This window comes from Miniopterus schreibersii (genome assembly GCF_964146895.1).
Source record: "Miniopterus schreibersii genome assembly, chromosome: 2".
NCBI lineage: Eukaryota > Metazoa > Chordata > Mammalia > Chiroptera > Miniopteridae > Miniopterus > Miniopterus schreibersii.
In genome coordinates, this window is record NC_138102.1 from 142,704,366 (window position 1) to 142,723,208 (window position 18,843).

Here is an 18,843-nt window from a genome sequence, read left to right on the forward strand (position 1 = left end):
CTCTTTCCACCTTTCTGTTCCCACCTATTCTAATCTAAACCTTGATCACCTCTCACTTAGAGTTTTAGAATTGCCTTGACTAGTAATTTAAACTCCAATCTTTTCCCTTCTCAAGTTACATACTGCTACAGAATCATCTTTTAAAACATAGCTCTTGCCCTGGTCAGGTGGCCCAGTTGTTTGGAGTGTCGTCCTGTGCACCAAAAGATTGCAGGTTTGATTCCTGTCAGGGCACCTACCTAGGTTGTGGGTTCGATCCCCAGTTGGGGCACATATGGGAGGCAACCAATACAGATTTCTCTCACACATTGATATTTCTCTCTCTCCCTCTCCCTCTCTCTCTCTCTCTCTCTCTCTCTCTCTCTCTCTCTCTCTCTCTCTCTCTCCCTCTCCCTCCCTCCCTCCCTCCCTCCCTCCCTCCCTCCCTCCCTCCCTCCCTCCCTCCCTCCCTCCCTCTTCCCCCTCTCTCTCTAATATCAATTTTTAAAAAACCATATCCTTGGGTGAAGATTAAGAAAAATTTAAAAGCAACAAAAACAGCAACAACAAAAAACATGGCTCTTATTATATTACTTACTGTTTCAGAAATTTCCTTTGTTCCACCACAGAGATTGTGAGGAATCACTACAGAGTTATTCTCTTATAAACACACGTAATGAGGCTCAGGGAAATTATTTTTTAATTTTCCATAAAGGTCACATAGGGAGTGGCACCTTAAGGTTAATATACTTCATCTCAGCTCACTCACAGGCTAGTTCTCTCCACTATTGGAATGTGGCATGGTTTTCAAGGCTCTTCCCCCTCTGTCTTTCCATAGCTTATCTTCAACTTCTCTTGCACCTAGAATCTAACTCCACTGAAGTCTCCTGTGTTATTTCAACTCCCCAGTGGTGTAATGCTGTTCCTCCTGCCCTCGCTTGTTGAAATTCTGCTGTTCCTAAACCCCAAATCAATCCAATGTCTCTTCCTTTCCCACCCACCAAGCCAGAAAATCAGGTCCTGTAGTCCAAACCATGCATTGCCTCTAACCACATTCTGCTCTGTGCTGTAATTATTCATGCACACATTAGCAAGCCCTATAGATTATGCACACTGTTTGGGTAGGGCCCTCTCCCTACACCTGTAGGAAGTAGTTACTTAGTAACCTGATACCAGGTGATTCTTACCTTTATCTGTTTCATAGGGTGCTAATCACATTGCTAAGAAATAACAGTATGCTTCTGTGAAGACAAGTGTGGTCAGGGTGTGAACCACCTTGCTCCTGGAGTATGAAGTGTGCTTACCCTAGCTTTATACCAAAATAGATGCTCTGACTTTTCTTAACTTTCTGGGCAAGAGTAATCAAAACTGTGGAATTAGACTTGGGAATTAAACTCCTTTTCTTAATCACACTCGGTCCCTCAAATAATTTATGCTTTTTCTTTTTTACAAACACACTTGAGAACATATCTTTTGCTTTTTCTTTGATTCAGAATGGATTACTGTAGAAGAACTGACAATATTTATTCCCACACCTATGCTAGAAGCATAATTATACCAAGTCATGTCTTAAAGTGTTGGTCTATATTTCCTAAACTTGGCTTAAAGAGTTATTACTGTGGTTTTTCATAGTTAGGTTTAGCTGAATTGTTTGTTGCTTCAGTGTCTTTTTCTTGTTAGAGAAAAGACTGACAATGTTTGGTGGGTTTATCAGTGATAAACTGGAAAACAAATAGGGAAATATCATATATTACTTGATACATTAAGGTTTATTTCAAAGAATATGTATAGAATTAAAGGTTATTTTATCCAGGAAGAAGAGATAATATAAAAACCAAACATTTAATGCTTACTTATTCTATGTCAGGGTCTTTATCTTATTTATTCCTCCTAAGGATACGATGAAGTAAGCACTGTTATAATGGATGAGAAATCTAAGATTTAGGGACAAGTGATGGGGCCAGCACCCATTTAGATGCATCTGTCTCTAACACCAGAGCTCCTCACCATTAGAGGGTTCTATGTTGCCTTCCAACTTGGGGATTAAAACAAACCAGTAAACAAAAATAACAAAACTAGTGTCGTTTTCAGACAAGGCTTTAGTTGGGAGAGCAAGTGCTACATGTGAAAAAGCAGCACGGCCTTTCAGGGTTGCTTCTCACTCACTTTGTATCGCAGGACTTTTAGCGTGAAATGGAGCCCAGGTAGCCCAGGTAAGTGCGCTGTGTGTTCTGCTGTCGTCAAGGCTGTTGGAAGCAGTACCTGAGCCATACATTCTGTCAGATCAGTTATGCTCTGCAGCTATAAAGGGAGCTGCAAGTAGTACTATCATCTATATTTTTCACTCTTTAAATAAGGAAACAATTGACTCATTTCTAATCTCACCTCTTCTGGACAAAGGTTGGAACTCCTTTGGTAATTACTGGAGCAAAAAACAAACAAATCAGGGTAGGGACCAGGTGATATCGAGGGCATGGCTTTATGCAGTCTTTGACTTGAAAGGATTTTAGGAGAGAATTTAAGTATAGAGATTTTAGTCTCCTGGATTTAAAGTCATTATAATTTCCTCAGTTGTTAAAAGGCTTAAAAATAATAAGACTTATAACAAAAGCCAAGACTAATCTATTATACTTAAAATGTTCTTAATACTACTATAACATTCCTGGTATTTTCAAAGTATTACCTCCTTAAATCTACATTAAAAGCCATATAAAGGTAGGTATTATTCTCATTTTTTCAGCTGAAGAAACTAAAACTGAAAAGATAATATAATTTGTAAGGTAACAGTTACGATTTTAACTGTAGTCTGTCTCTCCTTAAAGCCCTTGTTCCTTATATTATCCATGCTGTGTCCCTAGCTCTTTCCCCAACAGCAAGTGATCAGTGCTGCAGAGCTTGGGGAGAGAGGGCAGCCAAAAGAAACTTGGATGTAGGTAGAACCTAATTGGATCTGAGTCTACAGAGATGCTGATTGTACCTCCCCTGGGATGTAACTCAGAAGAGTAGAACATTTCACTCCAAATGTGACTTTGGAACAGACTTAAGTTCAGGTAAAGGCCAATCGATGGTTGCACAGTAGGGTCAGTCATAAAATGATGGAACTGGAAGAGACCTTTGAGATCATCTGGTCTAACCTTCTCATTTTACAGGAAACTACAACCCAAAGATATTGAATCATTTGACCAGGGTTATGGTTTTTGAGAGAACTGGTAGAGGAGTGTGGTCTGCTGGTCTAAGGCTCTCTGCTCTCTCTCAGCACACCACTGCCAGTGCTTGGATGCTGGAGAATTCTCTTCTGTGTCTAATATTCTGACTTTCTTTATTGATTAGATATTTCAGTATCTGTAGACAAGATGGAATCAACTCCTTTTAATCGGCGGCAGTGGACTTCACTATCATTGAGGGTAACGGCCAAAGAACTTTCTCTTGTCAACAAGAACAAGTCATCGGCTATTGTAGAAATATTCTCCAAGTAAGTGCTGATTCTGGTCCAAAAGGACCATCTGTCTTGAGCACACATTGCCACCTGTCAAGGAAATTCGTGAAGGAAGTACATGATATAAAATAGCTTTATTTTTAAAAAAAAAAAAATGTCTTTGTTGCCCGGCTGGGTGTGGCTCAGCAGTTGAGCATCGACCTAGGATCCAGGAGATTGGGGTTTGATTCCCGATCAGGGCACATGCCCGGGTTGCGGACTAGGCGGCTGATCAATGACTCTCTCATCATTGGTGTTTCTATCTCTCTCTCTCCCCCTTTTTTCCTCTCTCTGAAATCAATAAAGATATGTTTAAAAAAAAATGTCTTTGTTGACTTCAGAGAGAGGGAGGGAGAGGGAGAGAGAGAGATAGAAACATCAATGAGGAGAGTCATTGATCGGCTGCCTCCTGCATGTCCCCTACTGGAGGTGGAGCCCGCAACCCAGGCATGTGCCCTGACTGGGATTGAACCAGATCTCCTGGATCCTAGGTCGATGCTCAGCCGCTGAGCCACACCGGTCAGACTGAATAGCTTTATTGAGCTCCTTTTGGATCTTAAGCACTATACAGGCATTGTGGAGAAGGAGGAGGATGATAATAATCAGGAGACACATTTTATCTTTGAATTTTTGTTTAGTTGGGGGAAGAAAAAGTTACAAATGCAAAAGATAATTGTAAAACACAAAATTATGAAGCAAAGTGTCAGCAAGTCCCAAATGAGTAGGAGTAAGGCCTAGATACAGAATAAGAGAGAGAGGGTGACCGTCATGGGCAGAGGCTGGTCACAAAGGCTTCCTGGTTGAGATGAGTTTTAAAGCAAGTTTTGATTTAGTTGAAGGGAATGGAGTGTAAGGTGCACCTCTCTACCTGCATAGTCCAGTGTGGTAGTTACTACATATATGACCATTTAAATTAAAGTGAATTAAAATTAAATAATATTTAAAATTCAGTTCATCGGCTGCACAGGCCACATTTCAAGTGTCCAATAGCTACATGTAGCTGGCAGCTATCATAGTGGACATCACAGAAACATTTTATCATTGCATGAAGTTCCGTTGATTATTGCAAACTATGTAGGCAAACTGTTGCCCACTGGCTACATTTTAGTAAATAAAGATTTACTGGAACACAGTCATGTCCATTTGTGTATTGTCTATGGCTCCTTTCATGCTACAGCAGCAGAGTTGCAGCAGAGACCATATGGCCCTCAAAGTCTCAAATATTTACTATCTGCCCCTTGTAGAAAAAGTTCACTGACTCCTGCTTTGGACCATGATTTGATATGAGGGCCCCTTTCCTGCTTATTTTGTATCACTATTGTGTAGCATGGTGAATGAACATAGTAGACACTCAACAAATGTTGAAGAAATGCTATATGTAAATAATAAAGCACAATGGCAAATATGTTGACTTTGCTCAAATAGAGATCCCATAGTGGCAGGGGGGTAGGGCAGATGGTAGTTGTAACTCACTAGTAGAGTTTGTTAATTATTAGGAAGCTACAATGCATTTAAAGGAAGGAGGTAAAGATTTGAAGAAACTAATTCTGAGAGCTATATTTAGGATATAATTAAATACCAATAAGAAGTTTCTGTAATCTACAATGTCATCTTTTCTTCAAAAACAAATCCGTCAAGTACCTGCTTTATGGAAAACACTGCCCTTTCAAACTACTCACCTTGATTATCACTTAAGGTACAGTGGAGGTTGCTTGAGACTTCCTAGCCTTTTACCTTCTACACTGTCCATTTTATATTGCTGTAATTTTATGTCACACATGTATTATTATTCCACTTAAAAAAAGAAAATTAATGAAGGTATTACAGACAAAATGGACCAAGATCTGGAAACCTATTAAGACTTAATCCCTGACCTCAAGGAACTTAACAGTATGTTTAGTATAGTTTATATAGTAGAGGAAGTCCCCAAACTTCCTGCATCTTAAGAATCACATGTTAATAAGGTGGCATTGCAGTTATCTATGCTGCATGAAAAAAATCTCCAAAGATTAGTGGTTTAAAATAATGAGAGCATACATTTTGCATATAAATCTCTAATTTGGGCAGAGCTTGCCTCTGCACCCCTCAGCATCAGCCAGGGTGGCTCAAAGACTAGGGGCCATAATTTTATTTAAAGGCTCACTCAACTCACAAGTGAGGCAGTTGATGCTGGCAGTCATCTGGGCTCTCAGCTGGGGCCCTGTTCAGAACACCTACACACACTTTTCCATGTGGCTGCTTGGCTTGATTGGTTGCGTGCCAAGGGCAAACATCCAGACACAGAGGGAGGGAGGGAATAAAGGAGGAAAGGAGTCAGGGTCAAAGGATGTATTGCCTTTTATGACTGAGCCTCAGAAATTATACACTTTTGCCACATTCTCTTCATTAGAAGTGAGTCACTAAGGTTGGCTCATATTCAGAGGGAAGGGTGTTTGACTGTACTTTTTGATGGGAGAAATGTCAAAGATTTTTTTTTTGGACATGTGTTAAATCCCTGTCCCATCCCCCCAAAAAAGATTCTGATTCAGTATGTCTGGGATGAGGCCCAGGAGTGTTTTTAACAAGTATCCCAGGTGATTTTTACCTTCAAGGAAATTTAGGAAGCACTGTAGTGGAAGAGAGGGACTTGTGAACCTGAAGCAGTAAACTTGACCATAAAGCAGAATGATAGGTTCAAGCAAAGGATTGTGGAAGCAGAGCATGAATAAAGGGAGTAGGAAAGCAGGCAGCCTGTCATGGAGAAATACGGAGGGGAGAAGGGACCGGTACAGTTAACTTAGGGCGAAATGATGGAAGACCTGAAATGCCATGCTAACTTGGGGATTTAGTTAGATAAACAATGGAAACAATTGAAGGTTTTCATGCAGGGAGAATGACATGATCAGACTTGCATTTTAGAAAGATGTTTCTGGCAAAGGTGTAAAAGGTATACTGGAAAGGTGAGAGACTGACAGCATAGAGACAAGTCATGAGGCTCTCTTGAGAACCCAAGTGAAAGCTATTGAGGGTAGGGGGTAGCAGGTAAGGAAAGGAAGGGAAGGATTTGAAACAGTGTTGAGATATGATTAATGGGACTTGGAAACTCCCTGTTCTGTAGAGAAACTTCTTTGCATTCTTACCCTTTTCACCCTCTCTAGCCCCACCTCTTTTCAATGAATTTGGCTCTTTGACATGCATTCTGTCTCTGAGTAGTGTCTGCCTGCTCTTTCTGCACATGTTCCTCTGAAATATTCTGAGGCCAAGAGTTAGGGATGCTACTCCCCTACATCTCCATTGCTGCTTCCCATCCCTTGTATTTTATGCCTTGTTCTGAAAGTCTTAACCTGTGCTTTGAGGCTCACAACTAACTATACTATACTCCTCTTATCCTCCCATTTGTTGCAGCGGGGTGCCAGCCTCAGGGTCAAGCTCCTTGCCGTCATTGGGGACACTAGCTTCCAGATCCATTCTCTTCTCAATGTTTCTCAGTGGGGGTGTTATTAGCATTTTGGATGAGGCAGATATTCCTTTTGCAGAATGTTCCTCACCTTGCCTTCCTCCAGAGGCTGGTAGCACGCCATGATACTGTGACAACCAAAAAATAAAAAAGGGGTAGAGGAGCCCTGGACAGTTTGGCTCAGTAGTTAGAGTGTCAGCCTGCAGACTGAAGGGTCCCAGGTTCAATTCCAGCCAGTGGCATGTACCTTGGTTGCAGGCTCAATCCCAGGCCGTGGTCGGGGTATGTGCCAGAGGCAACCAATAGATGTATCTCTCTCACATCGAAGTTTCTCTCTCTCTCTTCCACTCTAAAAAGCAATGGAAAAAATACCCTTAGGTGAGGATTTTTTTAAAAAAGGAAAGAAAAGAAAAAAAAGGGGTAGAGGAGAAACCCCAATAAGATTCCCACATTTTTCCAGTTGCCCCCTGGGGCCAGTAGTACCCCCCAGTAAAGAATCACTGGTCCACATGAATGACCTGTCTGATATTCTGGACTCTCTTGATCTTCCCTACTTTTTCAACCTGCACATTGTCTGTTAGGCCCCTGTATCCAATCCCAACCCCATCATCACCAAGAATCTATCTCTGAAATGTACGTTAGGAAAAACTTCTCCCTGATTAGAGCCTCCTGTGCTTCCACATGTTATTGCCACTGATCCTGCTCTTTGGCCACACCAGGACACCCAGGCCATGGATGTCAGTCCCCTTCCTGGCTTCACTTTCTTCCCTGCCTAACTTGGTCAGTCGCATCAGTGAAATTCTCACTTCTTCCTCAGGTCCCTTCTCACTCCTTTATTCTGTCTTCTTCCAGCCCAGCCAGTTCTCAAGATAGAGAATTTGTCTTGCAGTAGCATTGATGAGAGTTAGGAAGTTGGAAAAAGCTGTTCATCTTAGGGAGAAAGTACAGAGGAATTTTAGAGATCACCTCATAGCATAGTAAATTGTCTTTTCTCCATGAAGGTAATAAGGGCGAATGGCAGTTATGCAAAACTGTAAATCCTGAACTCGTTAATCAGAATCAGTGTGCCAAGCACTGTGCTAGACTCTTGATAAAAATAGGTACTACTTCTAATCCTAACAAAAATTGTACGCAGGAGGGACATTATCCCTGTTTCATAGTTGAGAAAACAGGTGTAGAGAGTAACTAGCCCTTGTTAATATTTTAACTTGTTTCTGTCTAGTATTTTTTTTCTGATGCATATATCCTAACCTATTGAACTGGTTTTGAAGGATGAATAGAATTTTATTTGGATGTCTGGGAAGATAGTGGCGACATTGCAGAGGAAGGGGAACTACAGGAGGTAAGGTGCAGAAGCAGGACAGGGCATGATGAGCACTTAAGACCGTGAAAATCAGAGATCAGCTGGGATTTCTTCTCCAAGTTTCATACTCAGTGGAGACGTATTGCTGATATTGCTTAAGAGTTTTAGGGTTCACTCACTGTAGGTTCCCGAAGCAGATTGCAGAACTGTGTTCTATAAGGCATATATGATTTTCTACTTCCAACAACCTCTTATTTTTATTTTTTTAAATCCTCACCTGAGGATATTTTTTCCATGCTTTTCAGAGAGAGAGAGAGAAAAACATCAGTGTGAGAGAGACACATCAATTGGTTGCCTCCTGCACGTGTCCCGGGCAGGGCTGGGGATTGAGGCTACAACCGAGGTACGTGTCCTTCGCCGGAATCGGACCTGGGACCCCTCAGTCCACGGGCCGACTCTCTAACCACTGATCAAAACTGGATAGGGCAATTTTGTCTTATTTTTGAAAACTTTCTATTATGGGGTTTGGAATTAGTAAATCCTATACAAGCCTAGTCAAGAGACTGTAGGAACCCTTAGGAGGTTTCTGATCAGAGACTAATACAAAATTTGGAGGAAACCTAATCTGGCTGATGTTTGTAGATTTATCTCGGCTTTACTATTTTTTTGTCAGTGAAAATGACTAGGATTTAAAGTATATTTTAATGAGAACACTTTCTTGCTGTCTTTAAATAAAAACTCAAATCTGAAATTTTTATTTTATTATTAGTTTTTAATCCTCACCTGAGGATATGTTTTTATTGATTTTAGAGAGAGAGGAAGGGAGAAAGGGAGAGAAAAAAAAATCAGTGTGAGAGAGAGACATTATCAGTTGCCTCCCATTTGTGCCCCGATTGGGGATTGAACTCGAAACGTAGGTATGTGCCCTGACTGGAATCAAACCCCACAACCTCTTTTGTATACAGAATGACACTCCAACCAACTGAGCCACCGGCCCAGGGCAAATCTGAAATTTTTAATCTGAAACTGCTCTAGCAATAGGACTTAATTTTGCTTGATTAAAATCCTGGTCCACAGGGCTTAGATGCCACTGCACTATTAACTCCCCAGTGCTCTTGAGAAACCTGTGTCATGTCCTTCTATGTTGGAAGTCCTTCTGGCAACCCTCAGGGACTTAATTCTTGTCAAATGTTTAACCACTTTCAGTTTTGCATTGACTAAGGAATGTTCTTGTGAATTTGAGGAATACCTGCTTTTTCTAATTCAAGCATCTCTGTTACATCTTTTTCCCAATATGGGTGTCTTTTGTACTTTTTATTTAATAACAATATGCAGTTTATGAGGGCACTGTGGATCCCCACCATATTTTTCATGATCTCTAGGTGAAGGCTGAAACACTTTACCTAGAATTCCTGACTTGGTAAATTTGTGACGAATTCCACACCTTTTGTCATAGTTTGTTGTCTCCCTGGGGGCCTCTGAACTATTGAGCATAAAATCCCAGCCATGAGTGTGGTGACTGTTCTCTGTAGGGGCCACCAACAGGAAGTTGAGTAGAGGAAAGACGGCTGGGCTTTTAACAATGCATTTTACATTTATATGTACATAAGAGTAATTTTTCTAGCTTCAGAGCTTGTGTCTTGTGAGTACTTTATAGCTCCAGAGTTTTCTTCTCCTAAACTTCTATACTGTATAAATCATTAAATTTGAGGTAAGGAAGGGCCTATTGACGGGTCAGTTTGAATCGCTAGCTTTGATTTCACTCACCATTAACTTCAACGTAACATAGTCTTTTGCTTGATTAAAATTTGACTCTTGGTGGAAGTTGGTTTTTCTGCAGACGGTTCCTCTTTGACTTGTATGTTTTTGGAATTAATGGGAATCTGGCCCAGTGGCTTTCAAACTCTCTTAACTAAGTTCTTCAGAGGAGCTTCAGGGAACAATTCTAGGGAAATGGGAGGATCTAAAGGGCCAAGCCTGAGCCCTGTCAACCAGTCTTCCTGCTTTGATCCCTTTAATAGGTTAGGTTCTAAATAAGATATCATTTGAACAGGGTATTATGCAGCGAAAAGAGTTTAAAAACTACTGATCTGGCTAACCTTCATCCCATTCCTCTGACAGATTATGAACTTGATGTCCAACAATTGTAACAGAAGACCACACCCTAAATAGTAGCAGAGCGCAGCACACAGATTCCTCCCCCCTCCCATGGTGCCTTCCTCCATGTCGCAGCTCTGCCCACTCTTATTATAACGTTACCGGTTCCATAGTCCCAAGAAAGAAGAGGGTTTATATTTAGTTTTCTGTAACTGTTCTTCCTTCATTAAGAACAGAATTGACCCTCAGATCTTCCTGGTTAACCTCTTTGCTTCTTTGTATTATTTTAGTGGTGAAATTGTTCCAGAAGAAAATGCATTGACTACAACTTGGGAGTTTCCATTTTCCCTTTTTGGCTCAGGGTTCCCTTTTCTCTATTTGGGGGCCTACAAGCAAGAGTCATGGCTCAGGAACTCTGTTTTCTGGCTTTAGAAAAGTTTGAGACACTGTTATTACTCCCCAGATAATTTTAGCATCCTCCATCAGCTGCCTGCCTCACAGCTGAGCATTAATGAGCAGTTGCAAGATTAAATTCAGTATGTGAAGAAGAGGAGACTGAAGGGAAAAAAATAATAATAAAAATCTGGGAAGGGAAGAGGGATGAGCTTTTAATCATAGAAATCTCATTGCAAATATTTTCCCATCAGCTTTAGATCTTCAAAATGCCTCTGCCTCTGCCTCAAATCAGTGACCTTTACATTTGTGTCAGAATAATGCTAATTGCTCTAAGTGCCTTTGAGGAAAGTCTGAGGCCAGAATCCTGGTCTAACATCAAATTCAGAAGTATTACGCCTTACCATCTTTTAGCATTCTGAGGGTACAAAATGTAAAAGCAAGAACCTGGCTTGGAAGAAAGCAGTGGTGTAGAACCTGTCTCCCTGTGAATCTACTGTTTAGCAAGTACTTCATTATTTGTATACAAATAAAGTGTGGGGACATTTGAGTAGGAGTTTCAAAACACAATTCAAGACGACCATCGGTATTTACACCAGTGTCTTACAGATGCCTCAGTGCTAAAAGATCAGGACTAAAGATGAAAATTATTTTGACCTTTCTTTAAATCTGTGTTTCTGTTAAGACAGTAAAGGGAACTTCTGAGCTTATTCACCCAGCTAACCGCAGTGTAAATATCTTGCCTTGGAGGACAGTTGACTAAGAATAAATCCATCTGCTAATTGGCTCTGGCTTTCATATATTGTATTATTGCTGTAATACACCGAAGATGATTACCCAGGGGTACGGAAACACAAGTTCAAGGCCAGTTCTAAATGCCTTTCTAGCTGTAATCCCCTGTGTTTCTGCTTTCCATTTTTAAGGGCTCTCTCAGACAGATATATTAGCACAAACGGGGAAAAACATATGCACAAGGACATTCACCAAAGCACTATTTATAATGGTAGAAAACTTGAAACAATCCAAATGCCCATTAAAAGGAGTTTTAGGTAAATTAATTATATTTATAATGGAAGAAGATTGCCAGGGTAACCAAGGGCTTCTGTGTTGCTAAATCGAGATGTCTGTTAGCCTTTGTCTTACATGACTTCTCACCTCTTCTTCCTTCCCACATTTTTTTCTTCTCTTGACTTCGCTGTCAGTCTCCTGGTTTTCTTCCTACGGCTCTGTCTGTTCCTGGCCTTTCTCTCCTATCAACTCTTCTTCCTCTTCTGGCTGCTAAATGTTAGGGTCTTCAGGACTGAGTTCTGGGACTTTTCTTACTTTACACACTCTCTGTAGGTGATATCATATACTCCTGTTCTTTAATACCATCTGTGGGCAGACAAGTCCTAAATTTATAGTATTAGCTCAGATTTCTCTTCTGAGCTCTAGACACATGTATCTAATTACTGCCACCACCAAATGGATGTTTTAGTTAGCATGGCTAACACTGGCCTCTTGATCTTCCCTATCCGCAAATTCCCCCTTCCTTCAGAAGTCCCCGTTCCAGTAAACAGTAATTCCATTGACTCAGCTGCCAGAAACCTGGGAATCATTTTAACTTCTTCCCCCTCCTCTCATTACCAGTCCTGTTGATTCTACCTCTGAAATATATCTCAAATCTATTCACTTCTCTTTGTCTCCAATGCCACCACCCTGGGCCAAGCCGTCATCATCTCTCACTAATGCCACCTCCATTCTCAGCCCCCTACAGTCTGTTCTTCACACAGCATCCAGAGAGCTCTTTTAAAACATGAATTAGATCAATGACCATTCATTGTACCTAGGATTTTTAAAAAATTTTTTACTGATTGATTTTATAGAGGAGAAAGGAGGGAGACAGAGAGAGAGAAATATCAATTTGTTGTTCCACTCATTTATGCATTCATTGGTTGTTTTCTTGTATGTGCCTGACTAAAGATTGAGCCTGCAACCTTGGCGTGTCAGGATGACATTCTAAACAACTGAGCTACCCAGCCAGGACCTCATTGTACCTAGGATTAAGTTAAAAACCCTTAGCATGGCCTACAAAGCCCTGCCTCCCAGAGTCATCTCCTGCTCTCTCCCTTTCTCAGTGCACTTCAGCAACACTGGAGTTCTTTGTGCACCTCATACACATGTGATGCTTTCTTGCCTTGGGGCCTTTGCGTGTGCTATTTTTCTGTGCCTGGAATGCTTTTCTTGTCTCGTTTTGCCTGGCTAACTCCTTCTGGTCAAACTTTAGATTTCAGGCTAAAGGTCATATCCCCAGCGAGGTTTTCCTTCACACACACATACACGCACACACACTACCCCCTGCCCTTTCAATTTGGTTTCTTTGTTAGGTTACTTAATAATACTCTGTACTTTTCCTTTGAAGGATTTATCACTATATATGTGTATGTATGTGTATATGCATATATATGTGTAAATATACATGTGTGTATATATATACTTGTGTGCTTATGTGTTTAATATCTAAACTAAGCTGTCTGAGAGCAGGAACTATGCCTCTTTTGGTTATTTCTTTCACTACTTTTTCTCTAGTGCTTAGAATATACTTCTTAAATGAAAAGTTCAGCTGTTCTAAAATGGACAAAGGGAGATGCAGAATAGTATGTACACTATTATCCCATATTTGTTATTATTTTTAAATTTGTATGTTTTAAATGTTAATACCTTATCAGATATGTGATTTGCAAATATTTTCTTCTATTCCACGGGTTGCCTTTTTACTCTATTGATAATGTCCTTTGATGCACAGATTTTGTTGAAGTCTAATTTATCTGTGTTTTCTTCTGTAGCCTGTGCTCTTGGTGTCATTCTGAGAAATTGCCAAATCCAATCTCATGAAGTTTTGCCCTGTTTGTTTGTTTGTTTTTATTAACTGTTTTATTTTATCGATTTTTTCTAGAGAGAGGAAGGGAGAGGGAGAGAGATAGAAACATCAATGAGAGAGAAACATCAACCAGCTGCCTCCTGCATGCCCCCTACTGGGGTTCGAGCCTGCAACCTAGGCATGTGCCCTGACCAGGAATTGAACTGGTGACCTGTTGGTTCCTGGGTCAACCAACTTTCAAACACTGAGCCACACTGGCTGGGCTGCCCCTGTTATGTTTTGTTTTTAATTTTTGTAGTTTTAGCTTTTACACTTAGGTTTTTAACCCCTTTTAACTTAATTTTTGTGTATAGTATAAGGTAAGGATCTAACTTCATTTTTTTGCTTGTGGATATATAGTTTTCTCAGCATCATTTATTGAAAAGTCTGTCCTTTCCTCTTTACATGGTCTTGGCACCCTTGTTGAAAATCCTTTGACTATACATGTGAGGATTTATTTCTGGGCTCTCTATTTCATTCCATTGATTTATATGTCTATTTTTTTTTTTTTTAAATCCTCACCTGAGACATACTTAGAGAGAAGAAGGGAGGGAGGATGAGAGAGAGGGAAGGTGGGGGGGGGAGAGAGAGAAAGAGAGAGAAACATGGATCAGTTGCCCTCTATATGTGCCCTGACCAAGGATTAAACCAGCAACCCAAGTATGTGCCCGGACTGGGAATCGAATCAGCAGCCTTTGTGTGCACAGGATGATGCTGAACCGACCGAGCCACACCGGCTGTGCTATAATTTACCATTTTAACCATTTTTAAGTGTACAATTCAGTGTCATTAAGAACATTTACATTGTTGTGCAACCGTCACCACCATCATCTCTTGTCTTTTTTATAGTGTCATATTATCCAATTACAGACCTACACTATAATTTATTTACCAGTCTTCTGTGAATGGACACGCCAGTGGTTTTTAGTCTTTTACTATTACAAGTAATGTTATCACAAATAATCTAATAGAAAAGTCATTTTCGCTATGTAAGTATATCAATAGAACAAATTCTGGAGACAGAATTGGTGAATCATAACATTTGATTAATAAAACCTCTTTTATAGAGGTTTTATTAATTTACCCTCAGTATATTAGCTTTTTTTTTTTTTTATCCTCACTGGAGGATATTTTTTCTATTGCTTTTCAGAGTGGAAGGGGGGGTGGCGGGGGAAGAGAGAGAAACATTGATGTGAAAGAGACACATGGATTGGTTGCCTCTCACACACGCCCTGACGGGCCAGGGATCGAGCCTGCAACGGAGGTATGTGCCCTTGGTTGGAATCAAACCCCAGGACCCTTTAGTCCGCAGGCCGATGCTCTAACCACTGAGCAAAACAGACTAGAGCTCCTTTTTTTTTTAAAATTGATTTTAGAGAGAGGGAGGGAGAAATAGAAACATCGAGGTGAGAGAGAGACATCGATCCTTTGCCTCCGCCATGCACCTGGACAGGGGATTGAACCACCAACTTTCAGTGTACTAGGCAACACTCCAACCAATTGAGCCAGACAGACCGGTCAGGGCAGCTTTTTTCTTTTTTTTTCTTAAAGAAAAGCTTTTTCTACTTGATAGGTAAAAACATTTTTAGTGTTTGAATTTTCATTTTGAGATTGAACATCCTTTTTGTTTGTTTAAGAACCATTTGGTATTCTTTTCTGTGAACTATATGTTTGTATTCATGCCTTAATTTTTTCTATTAAGTTGTTTGTTATTTTCTTATTAATTTGTAAGAGTTTTTTTGTATTTTAGAGATATTAGCCATTTGTGTGTAATATAACTTGCAAATATCTTTTCAGCTTATTGCTTGATTTACAGCACTTCTAATTCCATTTTCTTTCATCACCTATTTATGGTCAATGAAATCCCAGAAAATTTTGGAAATTTTTTTTATCCTATCCTATAGAAAGTTCTGCTCAGTTGCAGAGTAATACCCAACTGATGAATGAGATGCTTGTTAATATCTGCTTGTGGAAATTGAAACAGTGATAGGAATGGAAGGAGGTCTTAGAAATCCTCTCACGTAGTCACTTAATTTTGTAGATGAGGCCAGTAAATGAAGTGATATAACCCAGGTTATATAGCAGATGCCAGAATCAGAATTTTTTTTCTGGCTTCCATTTTATATGAGGTAATTTATTCTATTTAACACACATACTAAGAAAGTTCTGAGCTTCTGAAGGTGTTTATAAATTGAAAGTTGGTTTTGGTAAAGAAATGGGCCCTTTCCCATTCTGCTCTTTGTCTTTTTCTCTTGCCTCCTTTTCCTTCCCCAAATGTCTTGTGAATTCTGAAATTCTACCTTAAGACAGAGAAAAAGTAGCCCTTTGAACATGCCCTCTTCTGGGGTTAGATTGGTGCTGAGTTCTAGACATGTAGGCCAAGGAGAGGCACATGGTGGGGATTCTCCAAGCAATGGTGCCACCTTCAATGCTTGACTCAGAGGCTCTGAGGAAGCCAGATTGAGGTTGTTCTGGGTGGTCTTGGACATTGCTGCCTCCTGGACCTCCCAGGCCTCCTTTGTCTTCAAACAGAGAAAACCTGATCCCCCTTGAAGAGCCCTGGGACTTCACTTATTTCTCAGGGATCTTCTGAGCCAAGTAATAAAAATGATAAAATAAAGTGATAAAAAAAATAATAAATGTAATAATAAATGAAATAAAGTAATAAAAGTAATAATGAATAATAAATTATATATGTCTGTATAATCACATCTAAGATGCCTTTGACTGTAGGCTGTGCCACTATTTTATGCATCACTATGAAAAAATACTGCTAATAAAAGGACCAGTGCTGCCCGACCGGGCATAGCTCAGCGGTTGAGCGTAGACCTAGGATCCAGGCGATCAGGGTTCGATTCCCGGTCAGGGCACATGCCCAGGTTGTGGGCTAGGCAGCCGATCAATGACTCTCTCCTCATTGATGCTTCTATCTCTCTCTCTCTCTCTCTCTCCTTTCCTCTCTCTGAAATCAATAAAGACATATTTAAAAAAAAAAAAAAAAAAAAGACCAGTGCTTGCTTAACACATAAACTTTTCTCACATGTCACTCTTATATGTATATAAAAAAGTAAAACAATTTTTCTTTCAATGCCAAATCATAGTGTAATCTCTTTTAAAACATTTTAAACTGTATTTAAAAAATAAACATGTGTAGTACCATCAAATACATTTAACTGAGCCAAAGTGACAATACCAATACTTAGACCAAATTCACACATGTGCAGGCAGTGTGACTACCTCTGGGTTGACAAGAATTAAAGACTTCAAAGGCATTAATTGGGAGATGGGGGTGAGGAATGGACATCCTAGAATTAATGCCATGCTATATCCTTTGACTAATCCCAGAGCAGTTTTACATACATGATCTCATTCAGTCTTCCAGCAACCCTGAAAGTAGCTATATAAAATCATTTTCTAGATAAGAAAACTGAGGCTTAGAGAGGTTAAGTGACTTGCCAGACGTCATAGTTAATAAGTGATGAAAGTGGAACTAAAACCCCAGACTTTCTGCTCTACGCAGTTGTTTCCCAGCATTTGGCCTCAACAACTTCAATATTTGCTGTATCAGAGCAAATGACAGGAACAGTGTAGGAAGTGGGGCTGCTCTGACTCTCTGCGTCTTCTGATAAGACAGTTGCCATCCGACCTAGGTCTGCAGAAGTAGTTTTTTTAAAGATTGAAATAGTAAAAATATGAGTTTAATTTGAGAACATTCTCTTTTCCCCCCTTCTCTGAAGGTACCAGAAAGCCGCTGAAGAAGCAAATGCAGAAAAGAAGAGAAATGTAAGTACTCAGAAGGCCGGGGGATGTGGAACCTCAGGAGCAGAGCTTGTGTGGCCCAGCCACCTGCAGCCTCTGTGGGGCTTGGGCTCTGTGTCAGCTGAGCCAGGCATTTGTGCCAAATGCTCTGATTTGTGAGCCGTTTGCTTAGGAGAACTTGGCTTAGGTGCAGGGAATCTTATTTTTTCACAGACATTCTCCTTTTGAACTACTTTTTCTTTCCTGAGTTAAGGACTGAAGGACAGTGCTTTGCCTGAGGTTAGTAAAATGGCTTACTACTGCTCAAATTAGGATACAGGGATTCCTAGGCTGCCATCTTCTTTTCCAAATCAAACAACCAGACTTTCTGTATCTCTGCATTTAAGTGGAAGCAGCTGTGCAGCTGTCATCCTCTGGGTTCTTTGTTTAAAACAAACTTCTTGACCCAGTCTAGTTAGCAAGTTTCTTAGCTGCAGGACCCATCAAAGGCTAAATCCTCAGAACAAACTCTCTGCTGGTACCCATTCTTTCCTTTCCCTGCCAGGCTAACTTCCAGCTGTGTTTTATGGTGTATTTCTTTTGAAATCTTACTGATTTAATCTTATGAGGGGGAAAAACCCAACCCTCACATATCTGGGCAAGAATGCTTTAATTTGGCTGGCATTACAAAAACATCCTCCTGGCAGTTTTCAGTACCTAACCTATTTAAATTAGTATATAACATGCCCCTGTTTGTTCACTGTAAGCAGGATAATGCTAAATGGGTCCTTAGCTTAATTTTCTTGTAATTCAAAAAATGGATCCCCTCAGGTGCATAGTAAGAAAAAGCTACCATCATTTCCTTCAAATGCTGGTTTCTTTTCTTTATTCCTCTGTTATTTCCCCCTTCCTTCATCCCTCCTGCTTTCCTTCTAGTCATTCATTTAGCAAGTATTCACAGAGCACCTGTTTTAGGCATTCATATAGACTACCCCTCTGCCACCATGGGGTTTACATTCTAGTGAGAGAGACAAAGAAATTGTGTCAGTGATGGTTAGAGCTATGAAACACATGCAGCAGGTGAGAGAGATAGGGTGGCCTCCTCTGATAAGGAGACCTTTGAGCAAGGATCTGAGGACTGGAGCCAGGGAGAAGAATGTTTCAGGATAAAAGATAAGAGCACATGCAAATGCCCCGAGGCAGAAACATTCTTGGTGTGCTAGGGGAATAGGGAAAGCAAGGTGATATAAGGTCATTGTGAGGACGTAGACTTTGACCCTTTGGAGGGTTTGTGTGCAAAGAAGTGATCGGATTTACATTTTTAAAAGAGGAGAGACTAGCCTGGCTGGGTGTGGCTCAGCAATTGAACATCAGCCTCTGATCTAAGAGATCCCGGTTCAATTCCCGGTCAGGGCACATGCCCAGGTTGCAGGCTTGATCCCCAGTGGAGGTTATGCAGGAAGCAGCCCATCAATGACTCTCTCATCATTGATGTTTCTTCCTCTTTCTCTTCGTCTCTCTTC

General features: G+C 40.5%; 1 protein-coding gene across 5 annotated transcripts in view; it reads left to right on the forward strand.

Annotated features, from left to right (window-relative positions):
- The window catches only part of LIMA1 (LIM domain and actin binding 1), a 76,465-nt gene that overhangs the window by 20,804 nt on the left and 36,818 nt on the right, over window positions 1–18,843 (forward strand). For 4 of the 5 annotated variants that reach the window (XM_081127156.1, XM_081127157.1, XM_081127158.1 and 1 more), the window contains exons 2-3: window positions 3,310–3,451; window positions 17,320–17,365. In XM_081127156.1, the coding sequence (XP_080983282.1) occupies window positions 3,333–3,451; window positions 17,320–17,365 (165 nt within the window). In that variant the 5' untranslated portion in view covers window positions 3,310–3,332. Of the gene's footprint in view, window positions 1–3,309; window positions 3,452–17,164; window positions 17,233–17,319; window positions 17,366–18,843 lie in introns of those variants that run through there. The other variant, XM_081127160.1, reaches the window with a different exon arrangement.